At 49.4% G+C, this 21,631-nt stretch overlaps 2 protein-coding genes across 8 annotated transcripts; one reads left to right on the top strand and one right to left on the bottom strand.

Moving 5' to 3' along the window:
• Nucleotides 1-511: 511 nt before the first annotated feature.
• Nucleotides 512-6,510, bottom strand: taf5l (TAF5-like RNA polymerase II, p300/CBP-associated factor (PCAF)-associated factor). 4 transcript variants are annotated; one of them, XM_030351722.1, is made up of 5 exons: nucleotides 6,200-6,510; nucleotides 5,633-5,805; nucleotides 5,295-5,399; nucleotides 3,806-4,626; nucleotides 512-2,932 (listed from the first exon to the last, which is right to left on the bottom strand). In XM_030351722.1, exons 1-5 carry the CDS (start codon nucleotides 6,202-6,204, stop codon nucleotides 2,129-2,131), a joined length of 1,908 nt encoding a protein of 635 aa, XP_030207582.1. In that variant the 5' UTR covers nucleotides 6,205-6,510; the 3' UTR covers nucleotides 512-2,128. The 4 variants fall into 4 exon arrangements, with proteins under 4 accessions (XP_030207582.1, XP_030207584.1, XP_030207583.1 ...); XM_030351724.1 differs by having other exon boundaries at nucleotides 5,633-5,774; XM_030351723.1 differs by having other exon boundaries at nucleotides 5,633-5,774; nucleotides 6,342-6,510.
• nup133 (nucleoporin 133) lies at nucleotides 1,283-20,943 on the top strand. Of its 4 annotated transcripts, none has more exons than XM_030351712.1 (26): nucleotides 1,283-1,604; nucleotides 6,918-7,019; nucleotides 7,134-7,246; nucleotides 7,346-7,449; nucleotides 7,723-7,956; nucleotides 8,275-8,445; nucleotides 8,586-8,741; nucleotides 8,969-9,039; nucleotides 9,421-9,568; nucleotides 9,951-10,098; nucleotides 10,377-10,531; nucleotides 10,757-10,845; nucleotides 12,658-12,827; nucleotides 13,169-13,263; nucleotides 13,517-13,741; nucleotides 13,905-14,027; nucleotides 14,569-14,665; nucleotides 15,025-15,288; nucleotides 16,629-16,762; nucleotides 17,287-17,445; nucleotides 17,538-17,673; nucleotides 17,836-17,954; nucleotides 18,105-18,185; nucleotides 18,276-18,340; nucleotides 18,741-18,829; nucleotides 20,720-20,943. In XM_030351712.1, the coding sequence occupies exons 3-26, from the start codon at nucleotides 7,222-7,224 to the stop codon at nucleotides 20,854-20,856; spliced, it is 3,195 nt and encodes a 1,064-aa protein (XP_030207572.1). In that variant the 5' UTR covers nucleotides 1,283-1,604; nucleotides 6,918-7,019; nucleotides 7,134-7,221; the 3' UTR covers nucleotides 20,857-20,943. The 4 variants fall into 4 exon arrangements, with proteins under 4 accessions (XP_030207572.1, XP_030207570.1, XP_030207571.1 ...); XM_030351710.1 differs by lacking the exon at nucleotides 1,283-1,604 and adding an exon at nucleotides 2,839-2,969; XM_030351711.1 differs by lacking the exon at nucleotides 1,283-1,604 and adding an exon at nucleotides 6,142-6,272.
• Nucleotides 20,944-21,631: the final 688 nt, after the last annotated feature.

Here is a 21,631-nt window from a genome sequence, read left to right as displayed (position 1 = left end):
TTGTCACATGATTTAAACACTCAACTAAACTCAATGAAATACTGGTGCAGTCGTATTTGACCTGAACCGGGTCAAATATAAATATTTATCCACATTAATATTAAGCTGACACAGAATGTACTTGTGAACACAAGTTGCTTGTTACCACGTTAAAGTGATAAAGAATATCACTACAGGACTGAGAGAAATGTAATCCTCTACAGAATACAGATTAGCTTTCACCAATCCAACAGCTTGTCGACAACAAAATATTTAACATTAAGCTTTTTAACAATTTGATTACAGATGGGAATCCAGCCCAGAGAGACAAACTTGAGGATCTAACATAACGCAGACATTACCTTTTTCAGTGTCATTATGAACATATAAAACTACATAAACTTGTTGGAGGGCTTTTACTGTGGAATTACCGGATGTGGTGACAGCAGTTTGGCTTCACCCCACAGCTCAGACTGCATTGAACTACCTGACAGCGCTGGGTGTGATAAGGAAAGCTCAAGACACAACGTCATCAAATAAAACTCTTATTTATTAAGCTAGATCTGTACTCTGAGCTTACGTTTTACAGAACCAAATGTCACTTTTCTGAGAACTGGGTGAAGTCAGGTATACTTGGCGTGAACCAGATGGACCCACAAATGGACATTTTTCAAAATAACATGGTGTGGCAGCTGGAATCAGAGGATAACAAATCTTGAATCAACCATTTTGCGCACAAACAAAACCTTGCATAAAGGGCTTTTTTCTATTTTGGTAGAAACCTTCATAAAAGTTTACAAAAATATATTTACACTTTGTATAGCATGGTACAAAGAATGCCACAGGTGTGCGAAACTGTCGATAATACAACCAGAAATGTCCTCCGTCTGTATTTACACTACTCCGGGAGAGTTCATATAAAAAACAGAAACAAACATCGTTAGCATCCTCACCTTAAAGTCTACAGCTACAACTCTCTGGGTGTCAAACCCACAATGGAGACCCATGAGTTGCTTTTACACCCTTACAGAAATACCCAGCGACTGCATTTCCATAGTCTTGTCCTGGCTGTTGACTCCCCTACCCCTCTGATAGTTCAAGGACAACCACAGGACGCTTCAGATGGGATGACCTGACCTGTTCATAAACACTGAGTATGGCTTGTAGGCTACAGTCCCCCCGTCTGATCGCTGGTGGCTAGGGGGCGCTGCACAGGGGGACTGGTCTCACGACTTCCGGTTCAGAGATAGGGGTGGAGGGGGAGGAGGGTGCAATGAGCTAGCAGTGGCCCTTTCCTAACCGCCTCACCCCTTGTAGCCATCGTTTGAACCGAGACTTGTGATGCGGAAAACATCCGGGATGGAAGACAGATTCCACCAGAAACATGAGGGGTGAATGAACCTTCTCATGGGTCAGGCATGTAGTAGATAAGAGCCTATCTGGCATGTTCAACAGAAAACAGTGACAGCCAGAACAAAGGAACGACAGTGAAGCCATGCCTGGAGGACAGAGGTTTTCACGGCCGAGCTTACAGAGGATGGTTAAGTGACATGCCAAAATGAAAGGACTAGAAACGTTAGGGATTCCTCTCTTTTGGACTACAGAGGACTTTCCCACCACTGAAGGTAAGTGTCTATCAGCAGGTTGCTAGACAATACAAATAACAAGAAAAACATAGTCACTAGAGGTCGCTTTATTTGAGTAATAAATACAAAGCACACTGGCTGTTATCCTTTAACCAATGCGGGCCATTCACGGACGATCCCCTGTTGAGATGTAGCAACCCTTGATTTCAAGGAGGCTGAAGATAAAGACAACGTCTGCTGTAAACTCCCAGCTTAGGGAAGCAGTTGAGGCCAGGTGAGAAAATAGAAGTGAAGCGTTGTACAAAGGAAAAAACGAACTGAAGAACTGACCGTGGCCGTAATTAATGACTCACACCTTCGTTAAACCAGTAACCCTTTAGCTACACCAGTATCCCTTTTGACCAGCAATGCTGGCCGTTTTGGTGAGGTGAGGAATGGGATCACGGGATCCAAGTCACCCGTCACCACGGTGACTCGGAGGAAGAGCCCTCCAAAGTAGCCGACCGGCGGACACTCGTTGTAAACCCCCTAAAAGGAAGCCCGGGGTGCGGCGGCGGCAGCGGCTACTGTTCCGTCTTCTCCTGTGCCGTGCCGGTGACCAGCAGGAGGTTGCAGGCCATGAACTGGACGTTGAGCACGCTGCCGGTGGCCCCAGAGTACAGCCCCACCAGCTCCCCCGACGACCCGTCCGCGGGGCTCCCGGCGTGGACAGACGACCGCACCACGTCCCACACCCGCACCGAGTTGTCTGCGGCGGCCGAGGCCAGCAGGCTGCTGTCGGGGCTGAAGGACAGGCTGGACACGCCGTCCGTGTGGCCGCGCAGGTCCTTCACGAGCCCGCCCGACGCCAGGTCCCACAGCTTGACCCGCTGGTCCTCGCCGGCCGACGCCAGGTACTTGCCGTCGGGGGAGAAGGCCAGCGCCAGCACGGGCCCGCGGTGGCCCGTGAACAGCCGCACGGAGGCGCCCTGCTGCGTGCTCCACAGTCGCACCGTCTTGTCGGTGGAGCCCGTGGCCAGGTAGTTGGAGTTGGGGTGGAACTTGACGCAGTCCACGTCGGCCAGGTGGCCGGCGTACAGCCGCAGGGGGTAGGTGCGGGAGAAGGTCCAGAGGCGCGCCGTGCGGTCCTGGGAGCCGCTGGCGAAGTACAGGCTGCAGGGGCTCACGTCCACGTCCCACACCGGGTAGGCGTGGCCGCGGTACAGGGCGGTGTTGGTGAAGCTGCCCAGGTCCCAGTAGCGGATGGTGGTGTCCTCGGAGCAGGAGAGCAGTCCCGAGGAGTCCGTCAGGAAGGCGGTGCGGAAGACGGGCCCGCTGTGCCCCCGCAGCGTCTGGATCTCGCTGCCGGAGCCCTCCTCTTCCTCCTCCTGGAAACAAGATGAAGGAGGTGGAGTCGACGAGGAGGTGGGAGAAAGAGAAGGAGGATTAGGGGGCGGAGGGTGAGGGAGGAGATGAGTCAAAGGAGATGAGATGGGGAAGGAAACGGAGATGATGGGGAGGAGGAAGATGTTGAGTGAGATTAAGGAGGAGGTGAAGGTGATGAGAGGTGGAGAACATGCCGTCACAACAGGGCTCTCGTGTAATGACAGCGGTCTCAAGACTAGAATGATCACTTCTGAAAGTTGTGAGAATAGGGACTAAAACATAGCCACCAGTGTCACTACAGAGATATGAATAACTTGATCATTTAGGGAGGATTGCTGGTTCCTACTGAAACCAGGAACAAATGTAGGCTACTGTTAGTTTCCTGAGAATTGCTCTGACTGTATCATTATGGCCCCATCTGGTGGACATTCAGTTTTTCAGTTGCAAGACTCAAGCAGAACTATAGATAGAGATTCACAGTAAATTTCGATGCAGTCAAATGATACACTAAATGTAGTACAAACACCAGCCAACATATACCAGAATTAGACTGCTAAAACTATTTTTAGCGGTCTAATTCTGGTTCTGGTTTTGTAACCACACGTTACCACTGACTCAAGACCCCCATAAACAGCATGCAAGCCGGTCGATGGTTGACCAACCTAGATGATACAATTCAACAACTTTGATGCTACTCTCTTTCAGCCCAACCCGGCTCTTTTCTTCTCTACATTTACATTCAGCGTATTTAGAAGACGCTTTTAACCAAAGCGACTTACAATAAATACATTTGTGGTAAGAAAGTAAAAAACATATATCGCTGTCGGTACAGTCCGTCTGTCCGTCCGTCCGTCCGTCCGACCGACGCCACCCACCTCTTCCTCCAGCAGGTCGCAGGCCAGGTGGATGTGGGACACGTCCACCTGGTGGGGGCGGGCCTTCAGCTTGCGGGCGCGGAGGCTCCACAGCTTCACGGCCGAGCTGTCGAACCCGGCGGCCAGCAGCCGGCTGTCTGCCGCCACCTCCGCCGTGTTCAGCAGCTGCTCCGTGTGGTGGAAGGCGTAGAAGCACACGGTGGTCAGCGAGGGCGGGCCCTCCCGCACCTTGCGGATGCAGTCCTGCAGCGCGTCCAGCGCCGCCTCGTTCTGGGGGAGGACCCCCGCCGGGAGCTCCACCCCCTCGCCGCCGCCGCCCCCCCCCTCCGCCCCGTCCATCCCCGCCCATGTGGGGGCCGACGTCAGGGCCGGGTGGGGGCCGGACGCCGGACCTCCGTTAGCCGCCGTGGCCACGCCCGCGGGGGCAGTGACGCCGCCGTAGAGCTGGTAGTCGGTGCGCTTGGCGGCCGTGACCTCCAGCTGCAGGTGGGCGCCCAGGGCCCTGCAGAGGGCGCCATTGTCCTCGCTCTGCAGGTAGCGCAGCAGGTAGGCGTAGGCCGGCTCCGTCAGCCGCACCACGTACTTGTGCTGCAGGAAGGCGCTGAGCTTGGCGTTGGCGGCGGCGTCCTGCGGCGTCAGCACGCTGCGGAGCTGCTCCACCGTGGCCCGCTGCTCGCCGTCCGCCAGGAAGGCGCCGTGGAAGTGGCCGTAGAAGGCGTCGGCGGTCGCCTTGAGGCCGCAGCGCACCATGTCCAGGTGCAGGTAGATGAAGAGCGGGTACAGCACGCCGCTCACCTCCCTCGCCCAGGGCACCTCCGTCTCTAGTGGGGGGACGACGACAAGCAGTCAGTCAACCAGTAGAGTCAGGACAGTAAACTCACTCAACACACAAAGCCCCTATCCTATGATGATCCAAAAGGGATCTTTAGAAGTGCCCCTGTTGGATCATCTCACCCTCATTTGTACTCACTGGGGTGACATCCAGAACAATGATATTAAAAGTTACTTTCCTTTTCAAACGAATGCATACTTTAATTGCTCTCACCCTAATCTCTGATCCAGCAGTCATACTAGGTTGCAACTTAACTTCTGTTCCAGCAGTCCTACTATATTATAGTAGATCTTCTGATCGAAGAGCAGCAGTCATACTTTGTTATAGTAGATCTTCCGATCAAGCAGTCCTACTAGGTTATAGCAGAACTACTGATCCAACAGTCCTTCTTTGTTAAAGTAGATCTTCTGATCCAGGAGTCCTACTAGGTTATAGCAGAACTACTGATCCAGCAGTCCTATGTCATTAGAACTTCTGATCAAGCAGTCCTACTACGCTATATTTAGCCTGATATGGACAATCGAACCAGAGAATCTGTCATCACATAGTTTGAACAAAAAATTCAGAACAAAAAAATTCTAATAAACTATGTAAACAGGGTGGACTGTTGGAACACTCAACCAGGGAGGGTCCATTATGTCAGGAGCGTGCGTGCACCTGTGAGAAACGTGCGTAGCTTGGAGAACTGGGTCTCATACTGCTGGGGGTCCGATTGGCATGGGGCAGCAGAGACAACGTTGGCGCACCCCGACTCTGTCTGCACTGCTCAGCAGGGGAGGGAGAGAGAGCAGGACAGTGAGAGAGAGACACACACACACACACACACACACACACACACACACACACACAGACAAAGCTTTTTAAGAGAGTAATCCAAACCGTAGTGAAATTAATAATGGCTATGTACAACGTATACAGTACCATGTTGACGGTTCATTATTACAATTCTCCAAACAAGACCCGAAACAGAGACCCAAGCAATGCAGTCTCCTTACCAGTCAGATTTGCCGCCATCTCTTCTGGCGTCTGGAAGAGTTTTGCCCCTCTCATGGGACTTTCCGCGTCCACATACTGTCTCCTCTTGAGGTACTGGGCGACTACATACTGGATCTGCTCAGTGCGTACCCTCTTCATGACCTGAAGAAGCAAAGGAACGGACGTCTGACATCTGATGCACAGACAGGTTACAAATAAAGATACCTGAACGAGGATAACATTACATAAATAGTCTCACTCACACGACCGAACTACAGAATTGCTTTAAAAAGGTATTTTGTTATATCGCACGTATCATTCATTGAGGATGAAAGGATCCCCGAGCAGTTACAACTGATTTTCTAATCAAACACATACACTTCATACAATGAAAACCAACCGACATATTTTGGTCTTGACCTCGCCCGCCCCCAGCTCTTGTCAGATAACAACATCTACAGTAGTCAGAAGTGATGCTTTGGGGGGAACAGCTAACTGCTAGCAGTGGGACGGGCCTGGCCACTGTAAACTTTTAGCGGGATTAGCATCCGAACCCTGCTGTGCTACGGAACAAACCCCTGACTTACTGCATGTCGTGGCCTTCTTTGTGGTGGTGGGTAAACCGACTACATGCAAGATGACCTGGCTCTCTGCAACCTGGTAATTAAACTACTTCGCTGCATGTCGTAGCGGTCCCGTCGAGGCTTTGCCGACCCATGTTCTACCCACCATCAAGTAGCCACCGAGCTAGCTCCTCTTATCCTCCTGGGCGGTCGTTCGTCGGTCCATTACCCTGGCCTGGATCACTCTGGCGTCTCGCTGCATACTGACAGGAGACTGCAGACACATTTTAAATTGTTTCGCGTATTTATTTTAATCCTTATTAAATTGCGCACTTATAAGATATTTCACACACTCATATTATTTTGTATTTATCTTATTTTATTTTATTGTTTACAGTATCTGTACTTATACCACATCTGGTATAGTCTGACAGTGCTAATCATTTAAACTAATATTATTGAAAGAAATGTGTTTCTAACTATTGTTTTACTATTAGAGAGAGAGAGAACTAACTTAAAATATTTTTTAGTAAAATAGACATTTTAATAAAATATGGGCGTATTTTATTCTGACTCGGGGATGACGTGAGTTTCAAGCGACATCAGTCCACATTTTTTTTTACCGCGCGCTGTTTGGATATATTCACTGAGGGGAGTTTGTGGCTTTTCTGTTGTACTGTTCGACTATTTAATGTAAACGAACTATAATCGATAGTATGTTTTCTCCCCGTGCGACGCCCAGCTCGGGCCGAAGGCAGCCCTCCAGAGTTCCCGGGAGAAAGAGTCTGGCTGGAACCCCGTCTGGACTCCTCTTCTCCCCACGCAGGACGTCTCTCGCCGCCAGGTGAGTGGACATGAATCCAGTGAATTTTTTTGAAAACAGCACGAATAGTCACATTCAACCACATGTTAATGCACTTGATAACATTTATTATGAATTCGATACTGCCTCAACCAGGTCAACCCCTACGCGCGCAAACCACGCAAACGCTGAGTCGGTTCACTATGACGTCCAGACCTTCGGGTCGTCGCTGCCTGTGAAAGTGATGGAGGCTCTAACAATGGCAGAAGGTAACATACACTATGTCTTGTTGCAACTGTATTAAGATGTATTAAGGTTTATTTAGAGCAGAATATAACAAATGCTCTCTATTCTTGCTGTCCCTTAAGCGGATGACATCATCTCTGTGAAGGTGGACGAGAGCGGCTGGGCCTGGATGGTGTGTGGCAAGCTGCTCATCATCTGGAAGATCTGTCAGACGGTGGTGGCCAAGGTGCGCTCTGCCGGTGCCTTTTTAAGCTGTTATGTTAACATTTCGTCCGGTCATATGGGGGTTGCAATAGGGGAAACAAGATAATCACTGAATCAGTTTTGTATTGAAGAGCCACAAACATGGATGCATGTAATGTAAGTAATCATCACACCTTTCTTCTCAAAATGAGAGAATGTATGTTACTCTTCTGTGAACAGTAAAAAATATCACCACTATAGAAGCCCTGTTGTAATCCCGCCCCCCCCTACCTCATCCTTCCGGACTGTTCCACAGCTGTGTGTGTGTAAGGAGCTGCAGCTGGCCCCCAGCGAGTACGAATACACGGCTGACCTGGTGACCATCAGCAGCCCCGGGCCCCTGGAGACGGCCCCGGTCCAGTCCATCTCGGTCCTGACGGTGGGGGCGGAGGGCCGGGCCCGGTACTGGGCCAGCCTCGCCCACGAGGGGAACCATACAGAGGCAGACCTGGAACTGGGAGATCTCTGCAACTTTGTGGTCGCCGTGAGGGTAAGGTTCTCCGCTAAGAACGTTAGAGACAATGGTATGGTTCAACATTTAGAACCGTCCTTCAACCTTATGTTTCCCCTGGTTAGATCCATAAAGATTGGGTTGGGTTCCTAGTTTAATGTTGTATTTCAACGTTGTAAATGGATGGAAATAGTAATTCACTCTGTGGAGCTGAGAAGTGTATTCTCTGACACTGAGCAGGTAGGTGTTAGACCTCTCCAACATGTAGAAGGCAGGCATCGGGGATCCACCCAGATCCTCTGGGCTGGCAGTCCTTTGCCCTGACCAACCGCACCACCCTGTGTGTCTGTCCTGCAGGGCGGCAGCTTCGTGGTGTCCTCATGCAGGAACCACCTGCTGAGGGTGAGCACGGACCCGTCCGGCCGGCTTGGGTTTCGGGCCCTGCAGCAGGGCCAGGGCGTGCTGTCGGGCATCGGTCGCCGCGTTTCCAGTCTGTTTGGGATGCTGGCCCCGCCCCCTAACGACGAGGTGAGTGGCATGTGCCACGGTATTGTATGACTTGTTGCTAGGGGGTAACCAGACTATGTGGTCTCATTCAGACGAGGGGAAAGGAAATCCTAACAAGTCACTCTGTCTCTTTCCCACGCTGTCTGTCTGGGTGTGTGTAGCTCCACAGCGTGCTATGGGCGTCCGAGGCCGGCTGCCTCTACTCTCTCACCAGCTCCAAGGTGTGCAGGTGGGAGGTGGGGGATAGCTCCGAGCAGCAGACCCTCAGCTGGGAATCCCGCTGTTCCCTCGATGAGAACATAGCTGACGCTATCTGGGTGAGGATTCATGTTATGGTTTTTTAGGTATTCATATTGTATTCTAGTATTATTATGTGGGTACATTAAATGATTCATGTTCATATCAAAAAAAAATTATATTTATATTCATATTAATTTCTTGTTTGTTGATTTTAATTGTGGATTCCTGACCTACTATATTACTCTGACTCAAATAATACAGACACGCACTGATCTTATGTCAACTTGTCTTTTTGTCCAATCAGGGATCAGAGAGCAACTATGAGGAAATGAAGGAAGGAGTGAACGTGTCCTACCTCGACATGAAGCTTAGCCCGTGAGTCCACCTCTCTTTTCTGTCTATAGGCCTCTCTGTCTGCTCTTCTGTCTGTTAACCTGCCTATCTGCCTTTCAGGCAATCTTCCTGTCGGCTAACCTGCCTGTTTGTCTGTTTACCTACCTGTCTACTTGTCCATATGTATAATATTACCATTGTGTGTAGTAATAATTCATAGGCAGTATAAAATCATAACATGATCACATGAGTCTAATTACATTACGTTACCTTGTAAGCAGCACTTGCATTTTGCAGTACTCTCTTCTGTTATCAAATAGCCGCTTGAAGACTCCGCTGTGAACTAAATATATGTAGCTGGTCTGGTGAGGTCTGGTTGCTCCTGCGTTCCTGATTGGCTGCTCTCCCCTCCCTCCTCCACAGGTCCGGCCTGGTGGTGCTGGCTGCAGCCTGGCACTCCCAGGACATCCCCTGCATCGCCTACTTCTGCCTGGTGACCCTGCAAGACGTCGGGGCCTCGGTCTCGGACCACGTCGTCGTGGAGGTCACCAAACACACCACTCCGTTCCAGGTCTCCAGCCCCTCTTCTTCTCCCGTTTAAATTCACAGACCTAATATATTTCATGCATTCATATAGAGTTTGGATATAGGTCATATATATGTTTTGATCTTCCTCTACTGGTTAAATGCAAAGCATTATGCCCTTCCGATATAAACGTGTCTGTACTTGCGTACGGCATGAATGTCTAGTGGTGGTCTGGGTGTTCCACTCCCAGCCCAAAGGTTCTTGGTTCGATCCACAAATTCTAACCTAACCTGTAGGTATCCCTGAGCAAGATTGAATTCAATGCACGTGCACGTCGCTTTCAATAATAGCGTCTGAATAGCTTACTGACCTCAATGGTGATTTAAATAGATTGATGTTAATGTATTGCCTGTAATTCCCCTCCCAGAGTGAGGAGGCGCTGCGTACCACAAGGCTTGTGGTTCCCTACCCGGGCGCCACAGCCTTCCTGTACACTCAGGAGCTGGTGTTCGCCTGCTCCACAGGTACGGTCCGAGGGGGACCCCCCGACGAGAGGATATCCTTCAGTGCCCCAGGTCAGTGGTCAAGCTATCATATCCCCCCCCTTTCACTGCCCTTGGATGTCAAGGAGTAGAGTCAATAATGTACTTATAACCGAACGATTTTTTGAGAAGGATAGACAATTTCTTATTGCTTATTATTATTACCCGATTGAAAACAATGTTTGCCAACATTAAGCCACATTGTTGTCGCCGTTACCATAGTAATTAAACAATAGTAACAAGTTGGTCATTTTCAATAGTAACGGTCAACTCTCCCTCCTTCCCAACACCCAAACGTGTGCCCTTGGCAGGCGACGGCGTGCGTGGAGGTGGTTGCTGTGGCAACCTGCCCATCTTCTTCTCCCAGACCAACGGGCTGGTGGCGGTGGTGGCGCGCCAGGCCGTCTCCATCCTCCCGGAGACCATGGAGGACTCGCTCTGCTCCTCACTGGCTGCCGCGCCCGAGGTCCCATTCCCACTTTACCCACTCTAGTCATTGTTTACTCTGAAGCTTTCACCCATGTTTTACAGTCTTTATGTTATGATTTCAGGGTAGTTTTCCACTTACATTGTTAAGGTTTCCATCAAGGGTTATCTGCTTTTGTTCGTTAGGTTTCCATCAAGGCTTCTTTTATATTTTGAGGGTTTCTTCCATCTGCTCATCTCATGTTTTTTGGCTTTTATTGTGAAGATGTCGATGGAGACACCCAACAGGACGGAGGCCGTAGCCCACGAGGATAAGACCAAGATGCTCAAAGATGCCTTTCTGCGGTTTTGCCGGTATGTTTAAAGAGCGTGCGTTTACAGACAGAGAGCGTTTACAGACAGAGATCCCCTTTACAGACAGAGAGATCCCCTTTACAGACACAGAGATCCCCTTTACAGACAGAGAGATCCCCTTTACAGACAGAGAGATCCCCTTTACAGACAGAGAGATCCCCTTTACAGACAGAGAGATCCCCTTTACAGACAGAGAGATCCTTTACAGACAGAGAGATCCCCTTTACAGACAGAGAGAGCCCCTTTACAGACAGAGAGAGCCCCTTTACAGACAGAGAGAGCCCCTTTACAGACATAGAGAGCCCTTACAGACAGAGAGATCCCCTTTACAGACAGAGAGCCCCTTTACAGACAGAGAGCCCCTTTACAGACAGAGAGCCCCTTTACAGACAGAGAGCCCCTTTACAGACAGAGAGCCCCTTTACAGACAGAGAGCCCCTTTACAGACAGAGAGATCCCCTTTACAGACAGAGATCCCCTTTACAGACAGAGAGATCCCCTTTACAGACAGAGAGATCCACTTTACAGACAGAGAGAGCGTTTACAGACAGAGAGCCCCTTTACAGACAGAGATCCCCTTTACAGACAGAGAGAGCCTTTACAGAGAGTGTTCACAGAACAATAGAGCTTTAAAATGCTTAGAGCATTTTGTTCTGAAACAAAATCATTATAAGTAAAAGAAAATGATACCAACCGTGTAGCCAATATTAAATCCTTGTTTTTCTGATTCTTATAACTACTCTGCACATCTACTCAGTAGCCGGGTTTACATGGCAGATCTATGCGGCATAGATTTCTATGCGGCATAGATCTGTTCCTAAAATGTGTTCTGAATGTACTGTATACATGGCAGTAACAAAAGTGTCCGTTATGTCTCTCGCGCACACCTGACACGTCTCTGGACCGGCGGCGATATAATGGATGTCTTATCACTATCGGGGATTTTAAATTTGATTTTAATGAAAGCACAGCAGGAGAGAGCTTTTCTCTGCCTGCTCCTTCAATTAAGAAGGAGGAGGACAGCGCAGCAACGTCAATTTCTCGTCAGATCTTTATATTTACCCTATGCTCCGCCGCAAACAAGAGGAATTTGGATACGAGTCCGCAGCCAAGACTGGTGGGAGAGAGTGGTCTTACGGGAATTTAGTGACCAGGAATCCTCAAAGGTCCAATTGCGCACTACTGCAGCTGCCATCTCTCTAAGTTAAGAAGTATTTTAACGTTCAGCCTGCAAAAGTACTAGTAGTAGCCTACTCATTTACAGTTATCTCGGATGCGCGCGGACACCTCATTAATAAACACCCATGTCCCGTCGCTTAGCAACCGGACACGCTTACCGGACTACTTTTACGGAGTGATAACAAAGACGTGAATCAGGCAATAAATCCAATTTCCTTGACAGCGGTGAAGTTCGGTGTGCTTAAAAGTACCGACGGAGCTCAGTGGAATTGCGAACTACTGCGGCTGCTCTAAGTTAAACCCCAATCTATGCGGAATACGTGTATAATACATGGCGATTTAAAACGGACTACACCACCTATTCTATTCGGCATAGAATCTATGCCGAACAGATAATTGTATTCCGAATGAGGCGTATACATGACCATTTTCTATGCCGCATAGAAATCTATGCGGCATAGATGTGTCCATGTAAACGCGGCTAGTGTGTGCTATATATAAACGCAGAAGATGGATTCAAGTCATTGAGACGTGATGGATAATATGAAGCAATATAACATGACCTTTGACTTGAAATCCAAATGCTAGCTTTATATACGTTGAAGCTAACTGCTTGGCTCCGCCCCCTCCCAGGAGCGACCTGATTGGCTCTCAGGTGCTGGTGGACGAGCTGTTCCCCGCTGAGGGGGCAGGGGAGGGGGAGGAGGGGGCAGAGCTAGATGAGGTCGTGACCCGCATCGATCTGGACCTGGTGGACGACTACCCGGCCTCCGACCCGCGCTGGGCCGAGTCCGTTCCAGAAGGTTCCAACTGCTCTGTTTCTATTGGTCTATTGGTTTAGGACGTTTCTATTGGTCTTTTATCGGTTTATATTGATCTCTATTTCTTCTATTGGATTGTCATGGTATCCAATGGTCTTCTATTTTGTTTCTAGTATTTCTATTTTTCTCTGTTCTATTGGTTTCTATTCGATTATATGGGTCACTTCTGGTTCCCATTTGTTTCTATCGTTTGTCCTTTTAGTGATTCAAGTTATTCAAGTTGCGGAGCAGGAGTAGACATTTAATGTGTTGATCTAGATTTCAGCTAAAGGTCTTTCTCTCTTTGCCTGTCTGTCTGTCTGTCTGTGTTCTGATTGGTCCAGAGAGCGGGGGCTTCCCTCTCACTTCCCTCATCATCCTCCACCAGCTTGAGGACAAGATGAAGGCTCACACCTGCTTCATGGACTTCCTGCTGCAGGTAACACACACACGCACATGCACGCACGCGTGCCCACACATACACACAGTGACATGTACACACACACGGGGACATGTACACACAAGTAAATCCCAGGAAAGTTAGACCATTGACATCATTGGTTCAGGATTTTCTTTCTCCAAATCTCACCATTATGCCATTTCTGGAATGGTATTCGCTCATCTGAACAGCTCTCTATAAAGCGAGTCTGGTTTGATCATGGCCTCATGTGACGGTGTCCTCCCTCCACCAGGTGGGGCTGCTGCAGCGGCTGGGCCAGGTGACGCTGCGCGGCGGCCCCATGGCCACGCGCCTGCTGCTGTGCGAGCACGCCGAGAAGCTGCAGGCGGCCATGGTGCTGAAGACCCAGCACGGCAAGCACGGGGAGCTGGTCAACGCCGCCGTGAGCGGAGCGCTGCGCAAGAACGGAGCGGCCGTCCCGCCCAGCCTCACGCCCGCAGACGTCTTCTTCAGAGAGGTGAGGGACACCGGGACCTGTCGGACTGCATATGTGTTATATAAGTTATATATAGGTTATACTGTTTGTCATGTATCTCCAGGTGTCTCAGATCTCCCTGGTGTTTGAGCGTATATATGTTGTATAATGTGTGTGGGTAAAATTGTTAACATTGTATCTCCAGGTGTCTCAGATCTCCCTGGTGTTTGAGTGTCTGCTGGAGGAAGAGGAGAGGCGCCTGAAGGAGAACCCTGTGGCCTCAGTGCAGTGGGCCGAGACCGTGTTGACCGTTAACAACATCTTAAAGGTAAAAAACAACGACATCCTCAAGCTAAATGATAACATCATGAAGGTTTACAATAAGATCAACATCAAGGTAAACAATTTATGCCAACATAAACAGTAACATCAATGTAAACAATAACAGCAAGGACAACATCAAGATAAACAATAACATCATCAAGGCTAATAATAACAACACCATCAAGGTAACCAATGACAACATCAAGGTAAACGACATCATCAAAGTCAACAATTACAAACCATCAAGATAAACAATAACATTATCAATATTAACCAATAATACGTCAGGGTACACGATAGCATGAGATTAAGGTTAACGATAACATCAAGGTAATCAAAATAACAGCAAACAAACAACCTCACAGTTGATTAGCAAGAACAGCATCATCATCAATGTAAATTCATCATTGACCTTAACAAAGACCACAACAACATCGTGGTAAACAACATCTTGGTACAGTAAACATGCAACGTAAACAAACACTCCCAGTGATGAACATGGTGCGCTGTGGTATAGGCATGATATTTTGTGTGTGTGTGTGCAGGACATGCTGCAGGCAGCAGGACAGTACAGGGATACCAAGGCGTCCATGTACAGAGTGTCTGATGTGGACTCAGAACCAGAGTACATTCCCTGGACTGGTAACTAGTCCCCCCCCCCTCCCCCCACACACATTAGTGTTTATGGACCCAGGGAGCTCCAACCAATCAATGCTCTTTACATCACACATCAAGGCAGAGCTGAAACACCATACTAAAGTCTTCTTATCCTCTTCTGTTTTATCTCCTGTTTTATCTGCTACTCTCCTCTCTTCTCTAATCCTCTCTCCTTTCTCTCTGTTCCCTTCTCTTTACCTTCCTCATCTCACCTCTCCTCCAATCCTCTCTGTTGCCTTATCTTTATCTCATCCATCTCCTCCCTCCTCTTATCTCGGTCCCTTTCTTTCTCTGCCTCTCTGTCTTTCTGTCTCTCTCTGTTTCTCTCTGTCTCTCCCCCCCAGCGTCGGGTGGGGTGCGGGAGGTGATCACTCGGCAGCACGAGGTGGTCCTGCGCTCCGTGTACCCCCAGGCGGACTCTGAGCTGCGGGGGGCGCTGTGTGAGCAGCTGGTGGGCCTGCTGGACCTCTACCTGGGGGGCTACGTGGCCCAGCTGGCCTCGCTGCAGCTGAGGACCGGCGGGAGGCCCGCGGCCGCCCAGCAGGAGCGCTACAACGCCCTGGAGCTGGAGTATGGCCAGCGGCGCTCGGAGCTCATCGCCCCGCTCCGTGAGTCTGGCTGCTGGGTCGGGTCTAGACTCTAGAGAGATGGTTCTAAAGGGTTGGGACTAAAGGGTATGGTCTAGATTGATGGTTCCAAAGGGTTGGGTCTAGGGTCCGGTCTAGATTGATGGGTCCAAAGGGTCTGTTCTAAAGGGTTGGGTCTAAAGGGTCTGGTCTAGATTGATGGTTCCAAAGGGTCTGTTCTAAAGGGTTGGGTCTAAAGGGTCGGGTCTAGATTGATGGTTCCAAAGGGTCTGTTCTAAAGGGTTGGGTCTAAAGGGTCTGGTCTAGATTGATGGTTCCAAAGGGTCTGTTCTAAAGGGTTCGTTTTAAAGGGTCGGGTCTAGATTGATGGTTCCAAATGGTTGGGTCTAAAGGGTCTGGTCTAGATTGATGGTTCCAAAGGGTTGGGTCTAGGGTCCGGTCTAGATTGATGGGTCCAAAGGGTCGGTTCTAAAGGGTTGGGTCTGGAGTTATGGTTCTAATGATTTGGGTCTATTGTGTTGGGCCTAGAGTCTTGGTTCTAATGTGTTGGTTATTGTGTTGCCTCTTAAGGGTTGGTTCCAGAGTGTTGGTTCTAAAGGGTAGGGTCTAATGCTTGGGTCTATTGTGTTGGGTTTATAGTCTTGGTTCTAATATCTCGGTTCTAAAGGGTCGGTTCTAAAGGGCTGGGTCTACAGTGGTGGTTCTAAAGGGCTGGGTCTACAGTGGTGGTTCTAAAGTGCTGGGTCTACAGTGGTGGTTCTAAAGGGCTGGGTCTACAGTGGTGGTTCTAAAGGGCTGGGTCTACAGTGGTGGTTCTAGAGGGCTGGGTCTACAGTGGTGGTTCTAGAGGGCTGGGTCTACAGTGGTGGTTCTAGAGGGCTGGGTCTACAGTGGTGGTTCTAGAGGGCTGGGTCTACAGTGGTGGTTCTAGAGGGCTGGGTCTACAGTGGTGGTTCTAGAGGGCTGGGTCTACAGTGGTGGGTCTACAGTGGTGGTTATAGAGGGCTGGGTCTACAGTGGTGGTTCTAAAGGGCTGGGTCTACAGTGGTGGTTCTAGAGGGCTGGGTCTACAGTGGTGGTTCTAGAGGGCTGGGTCTACAGTGGTGGTTCTAGAGGGCTGGATCTACAGTGGTGGTTCTAGAGGGCTGGGTCTACAGTGGTGGGTCTAAAGGGCTGGGTCTAAAGTGGTGGTTCTAGAGGGCTGGGTCTACAGTGGTGGTTCTAAAGGGTAATGCCTTGGGTCTATTGTGTTGGGTCTAGACTAGAGTGTTGGTTCTCTTGTGTTGGTTCTGATGTTGCCTCTTAAGTGTTGGTTCCAGACCTGTTAGTTCATCTAAAGGGTTTGCTCTGCCGTGTTCCAGTGGATCTAGGTCAGTACCAGTGGGTGGCTGCTCTGTCTGAGAAGTTCTGTGACTTCGACATGCTGGTGCAGATGTGCGAGCAGACGGACAACCAGAGCCGCCTGCAGCACTACATGACCAAGTTCTCCGACCAGGTAAACACACACCTGTCACCTTGTGTTGGCTTCAAGGCGTTGAGGAGAACCCAGACTGAGCCAGTCAGCATTGAGGATGTACGACCCCCCGGTTAGACTGGGCACACAAGCGTTGCGTAGCCTTGAGGCAAGCCATCAGGAAAAGCTCCCACTCTGATCACTTTGAGCTGCTCCACCGAGCCCGTCAGACATGAAGCAAAATGCTCAAATAGAAATTAAGTCTATTTCTACACGTCGTATGTTTTTATGTCAATTAATTCAACCATGTAAAGATAAGTAGTTGCATCTAGCACGGGAAAAATGCCCTCTTGTCAAATTTGTTAACAAGAAACCATAAGGATCATGATGCATCCCAAGGTCAGACAATGAAATGACTAGTTCTATAGGACTGCACCTCTTGTTTACTGCGCATCTTCTCTACGAGCAAAACTCCACCCAAAGCGTGTTCAAGACAGGAAGGCTGTGTGTGTGTGTGTGTGTGTGTGTGTGTGTGTGTGTGTGTGTGTGCGTGTGCGTGCGCGCAGAACTTTGCAGACTTTGTGTTCCGCTGGTACATGGAGAAGGGGAAGCGGGGCAAGCTGCTGTCCCAGCCCAGTGCCCACCACCCCCAGCTGGCCAGCTTCCTGCAGTCCCACCAGCACCTAAGCTGGCTGCACCACATCCACGTCCACGACTACCAGAGTGTAGGTCACCCCCCCCCCCACTCACTGCAACGGCTGAGCCTGAGCGTTGGTTGGCTTGGGATCACCCTAGCTCCTCCTCCTCTTGTCCCCAGGCCCATGAGACGCTGAGCAGCCAGGCTACTGGAGAGACGCGCTACTTCTCCAAGAAGAAGACCCTGCTGGCCCTCAGCAAGCTGACCGCCCTGGCCTCGGACATGGACCAGACCCAGCTCAGCAGGCACCTGGAAGGTAGACTCACGCATGCATGCATGCACGCACGTGCACACACACACACTACCTGAATATGAACACGCGTGACCAAAAACATCAGAAGAGGAGCTAGATGACATCATACATAACATAATTGATGTGTGTGTGTGTGTGTGTGTGTGTGTGTGTGTGTGTGTGTAGACATCGTGGAGCAGGAGCGCTTCCTCCTCCACCAGGAGACGCTTCCCGAGCAGCTGCTGGAGGACAAAAATCTGGACCGCCAAACCATGCCTCTCCTGACCCCACACGGCCTCATCACTGTAGGCACTCACACGCACTCTCACATACGACCACGTGTCGTTACAAGCACACTTATTATATCTCACTGTCTCTCGCTCTCTCGTCACTGTCTCTCTTTGTTTCTCCCTTTCTCTTGGTCTCTCTCCCTTGCCCCCCCCCCCTCTCCCCAGTTGTACATCAGTGAGGACAACAGGATTTCCAACGAGGATGACTTCAAGAAGGCCCTGGACTTGCTGGAGTACATCAACGAGGTAGCTGGCACGGGATTGGTCAGACGGGAGGGACGGGCCAGTAAGGTCTGCAGGGATTGGCTAAAGGACGTGTGTTTGTTTCCATGGCAGGAGGTGGCGGTCGACATAGAGACCCTCAAACGAGAGATCTTCGCCCGGGCACTGAAGAAAGACGAGTAAGGAACCCGTTGTGAAGGTCTGGTTCCCTGGAGAACCTTTGCTGGGAGACACAAGGTTCTGGCCTCCTTTTGATTTGGTCCGAATCTCCAGTCACCCAGCATGGGGGATCAGAGAGAACGTCATTTTCTCTACAAACGGTTTAGACCCGTCCCAATGACTCAATACGAACCCTAACCCTACATTCAGGATAACACTTCCAATAGAGCCAGTCATGGGTTAGCGAAAGACAACTACAGATACTAGAATTATAATTTATACCAACCATACACATTACACAGTGGACCAACGCTGGATAATTTAATCTGGGCATATTTGAGGGTGTTAACTGTGACGATGTCATTCTTCCCCCCCAATCCCCCTCCACCCTTCCATTGTCTCCATGGCGACGGTGCGCAGCTGGTGTTCCTGGGAGGGGAGCGACGACCCGTTGGAGCCGGCCCGGGACAGCGTGTTCGTGAAGATCCTCCTCAAACTCATCCAGGAAGGTCTGAATCCCTAGTAGGCCTTTCACACATGAACTCCGGATGAGCTCCGGAGAAGATCCGGAGTCGCCCTTCATCAAGACATGCAACACACAGCCGGAGATGAGCCGCATCAGACGGGGTCCCACATAGGGCTGGGCGATATATCGATATTTAAAATATATCGATATTTTTTCAAACGCGATATGAAACGAGACCATATCGTCAATATCGATATAATTTAATTTGCGTTGAAATTACAGCACATTTGTTCCAAATAACACCAGTTTCGAACCGCGCCTGCCGCCTGCTATTTCGTAACTCTGCTTATGTCTCTCCCGCTCTGCCTCCGGCTCACACACACAGTCTCTAAATTGTCCGTGCACGGAATTTGCTCCAATGCAAGTAAATGACACTGTTATTCCGTGGCTCACACACGGATCCCCGTTTCAACGAGCGAGTCGACCACGGGCGCTTAACTCAAAGTCCGTGGTGGTCTCACGGAATCACTTAAATTGTCCATGATGTGGCCACGGAATTTGCTCCAATGCAAGTAAATTAAACTGTTATTTTGTTCTGAACGGTAGGAATAGTAATTCTAAATCGAAACGGTAGGTAGGTATAGTAATAACGGTAACTCCACAGTAACTTCAAGGTTTCTCACTCCGCGAGACCAAAACATAAAACATTAAGTAACGTAGCAACGCCCCCCCCACGCAGTCGTTCAGAATATTTCGGAGGCGCACAAAGCTTTTGGCCGTGATGTTATATATTATAATGTTCTCAAATACGAGGCGGAGGCAGTGTCTAGTCCACAGTTTATTCAACCATCAAACTGTATTCAATTCCGAACGGTAGAAATAGTAATGACAAATCTGCACACACTAGAGATACTCTGTATACCTTAGGCCAGGGGGTGGCACATGATGCCTTGGTAGGGCATGTAGGAGGCAGGACGTGATGCAACCAGTATGCAGCGGACCTAGTAGTGTTTTCTTTCACGTCAAAGTCGTAAACAACCGTGTCTCTTGCCCTTCCTTGTTTCTCTCAGACTATTTCAGCATTGGCCCTTGCCAACAGCCTTTCCTAAATCACTTGGTCTTTTTAGTTGGATTACATTTTGCAGTCTTAGATCTTCTTCACCCATTTTATGCCCCCGGTTACTAGGTCAGCGTCATGCCCACTCGCTTGTTCTTGAAAATGAACTGATTCTCTGGACTTTACACTAGGGTAGGTAAACCTGGGCCACGGGATATAACAAGAGAGCAGAACCGCCTGGTCGGTGCTGTGGACCTCTCTGAACATTTAATGTTCACTCTCAGACTCCTGAGTTTAGGGGCTTCTCGTGCTGCTCATGTATGTTCTTGTTGGGGGTTTGGCTACTCATGGTGGTGCTGAATGAAAAACAGGACATTGAGGAGTAATTTACTGTCAGCACTTCTCTATAACGAGTAAAGAGTAATGTGTTGTCTATACTGGTCTATAAGGAGTAAAGGACTCATGTGCTGTCTGTACTGCTCTATAAGGAGTTAAGTGCTGTCTGTGCTGCTCTATAAGGAGTTATGTGCTGTCTGTACTGCTCTATAAGGAGTTATGTGCTGTCTGTACTGCTCTGTAAGGAGTTATGTGCTGTCTGTACTGCTCTGTAAGGAGTTATGTGCTGTCTGTACTGCTCTGTAAGGAGTTATGTGCTGTCTGTACTGCTCTGTAAGGAGTTATGTGCTGTCTGTACTGCTCTGTAAGGAGTCATGTGCTGTCTGTTCTGCTCTATAAGGAGTTATGTGCTGTCTGTACTGCTCTGTAAGGAGGAGAGGGGTCGTGTATTGGAGTGGATAGAGGGGGTGTTTAGTAATTGACTGTGTGCCTGTGCTCCTCACAGAGGAGTAGAGCAGTCATTCTGTGTCTCCTCCCCAGGTGTCTCCCTGCAGGCCTACCTCCCTGATGTGAAGGAGCTGCTGGACTCTGAGCAGCTGGCCGCCTTCAACTCGAAACCCTACTTTGAGTACGTCCTGCGGGTCAATTACGAACATTACCTCCAGTCACAGATCTGACGCCAACCACATTGCTCTCAATCGGACCATGTTCAGTATTTGTTTGTTACAGCTTTTTTCTTTCTAAATAAATGTTATTTTACTCTACCTTGTTTTGAATCGTTTGGTTTTTCTGAACACCAAACACAAAGTGCGTGTGTGTGTGTGTGTGTGTGGGCGCTTGCGTGTGTGTGTGGGCGCTTGCGGGCGGGCAGGCGTGCTTAAATTATCGCCAGAATATAATCCCTTCAAATTGCACGCTAATTTAGGTTTGGGAACGCGACACCTCAGGTTTATGGACTCGAGTTATTAAAAGTGCTTATGAGGAGTTAGACGCCGTGGTGCATCGTTCCTCTGTCCCTCTCACGCTGTCTTGAGTCGGTCATGTGACGTCAGAGCAGTTGAATAAACACATCAACAACCCTCGCCTAACAGCGCCTCCCCTCCTCCCTCCGACGGCTGTTCGCGGGAATTCTAACGTCCCCGCGGCCGGCTGCAGCTGCTGATCAACTGTTCAGGCCACGCCCACTTCCGCTAGTCTCCGCGTTTGAACTCGAGGCGAGAGTCTGCGTAGATAATACCTATACCCCAGACAGAGAATACATAGACAATACTGCTACAACTAGATAATACATAGACTAACCTATACTACACCTAGAGAATACATAGACTTACCTATACTACACCTAATACATAGACTGACCTATACTTCTACATATTGAGAATACATATACTTCCTACACCAAGAGAATAGGCCTACTAACCTATATTACATCAAGATAATACATAGACTAAG

This window comes from Gadus morhua, chromosome 3 (genome assembly GCF_902167405.1).
Source record: "Gadus morhua chromosome 3, gadMor3.0, whole genome shotgun sequence".
NCBI classification, from domain to species: domain Eukaryota; kingdom Metazoa; phylum Chordata; class Actinopteri; order Gadiformes; family Gadidae; genus Gadus; species Gadus morhua.
Note: the sequence above shows the minus strand (reverse complement) of the source record. Positions and strands in the feature narration are given on the sequence as shown.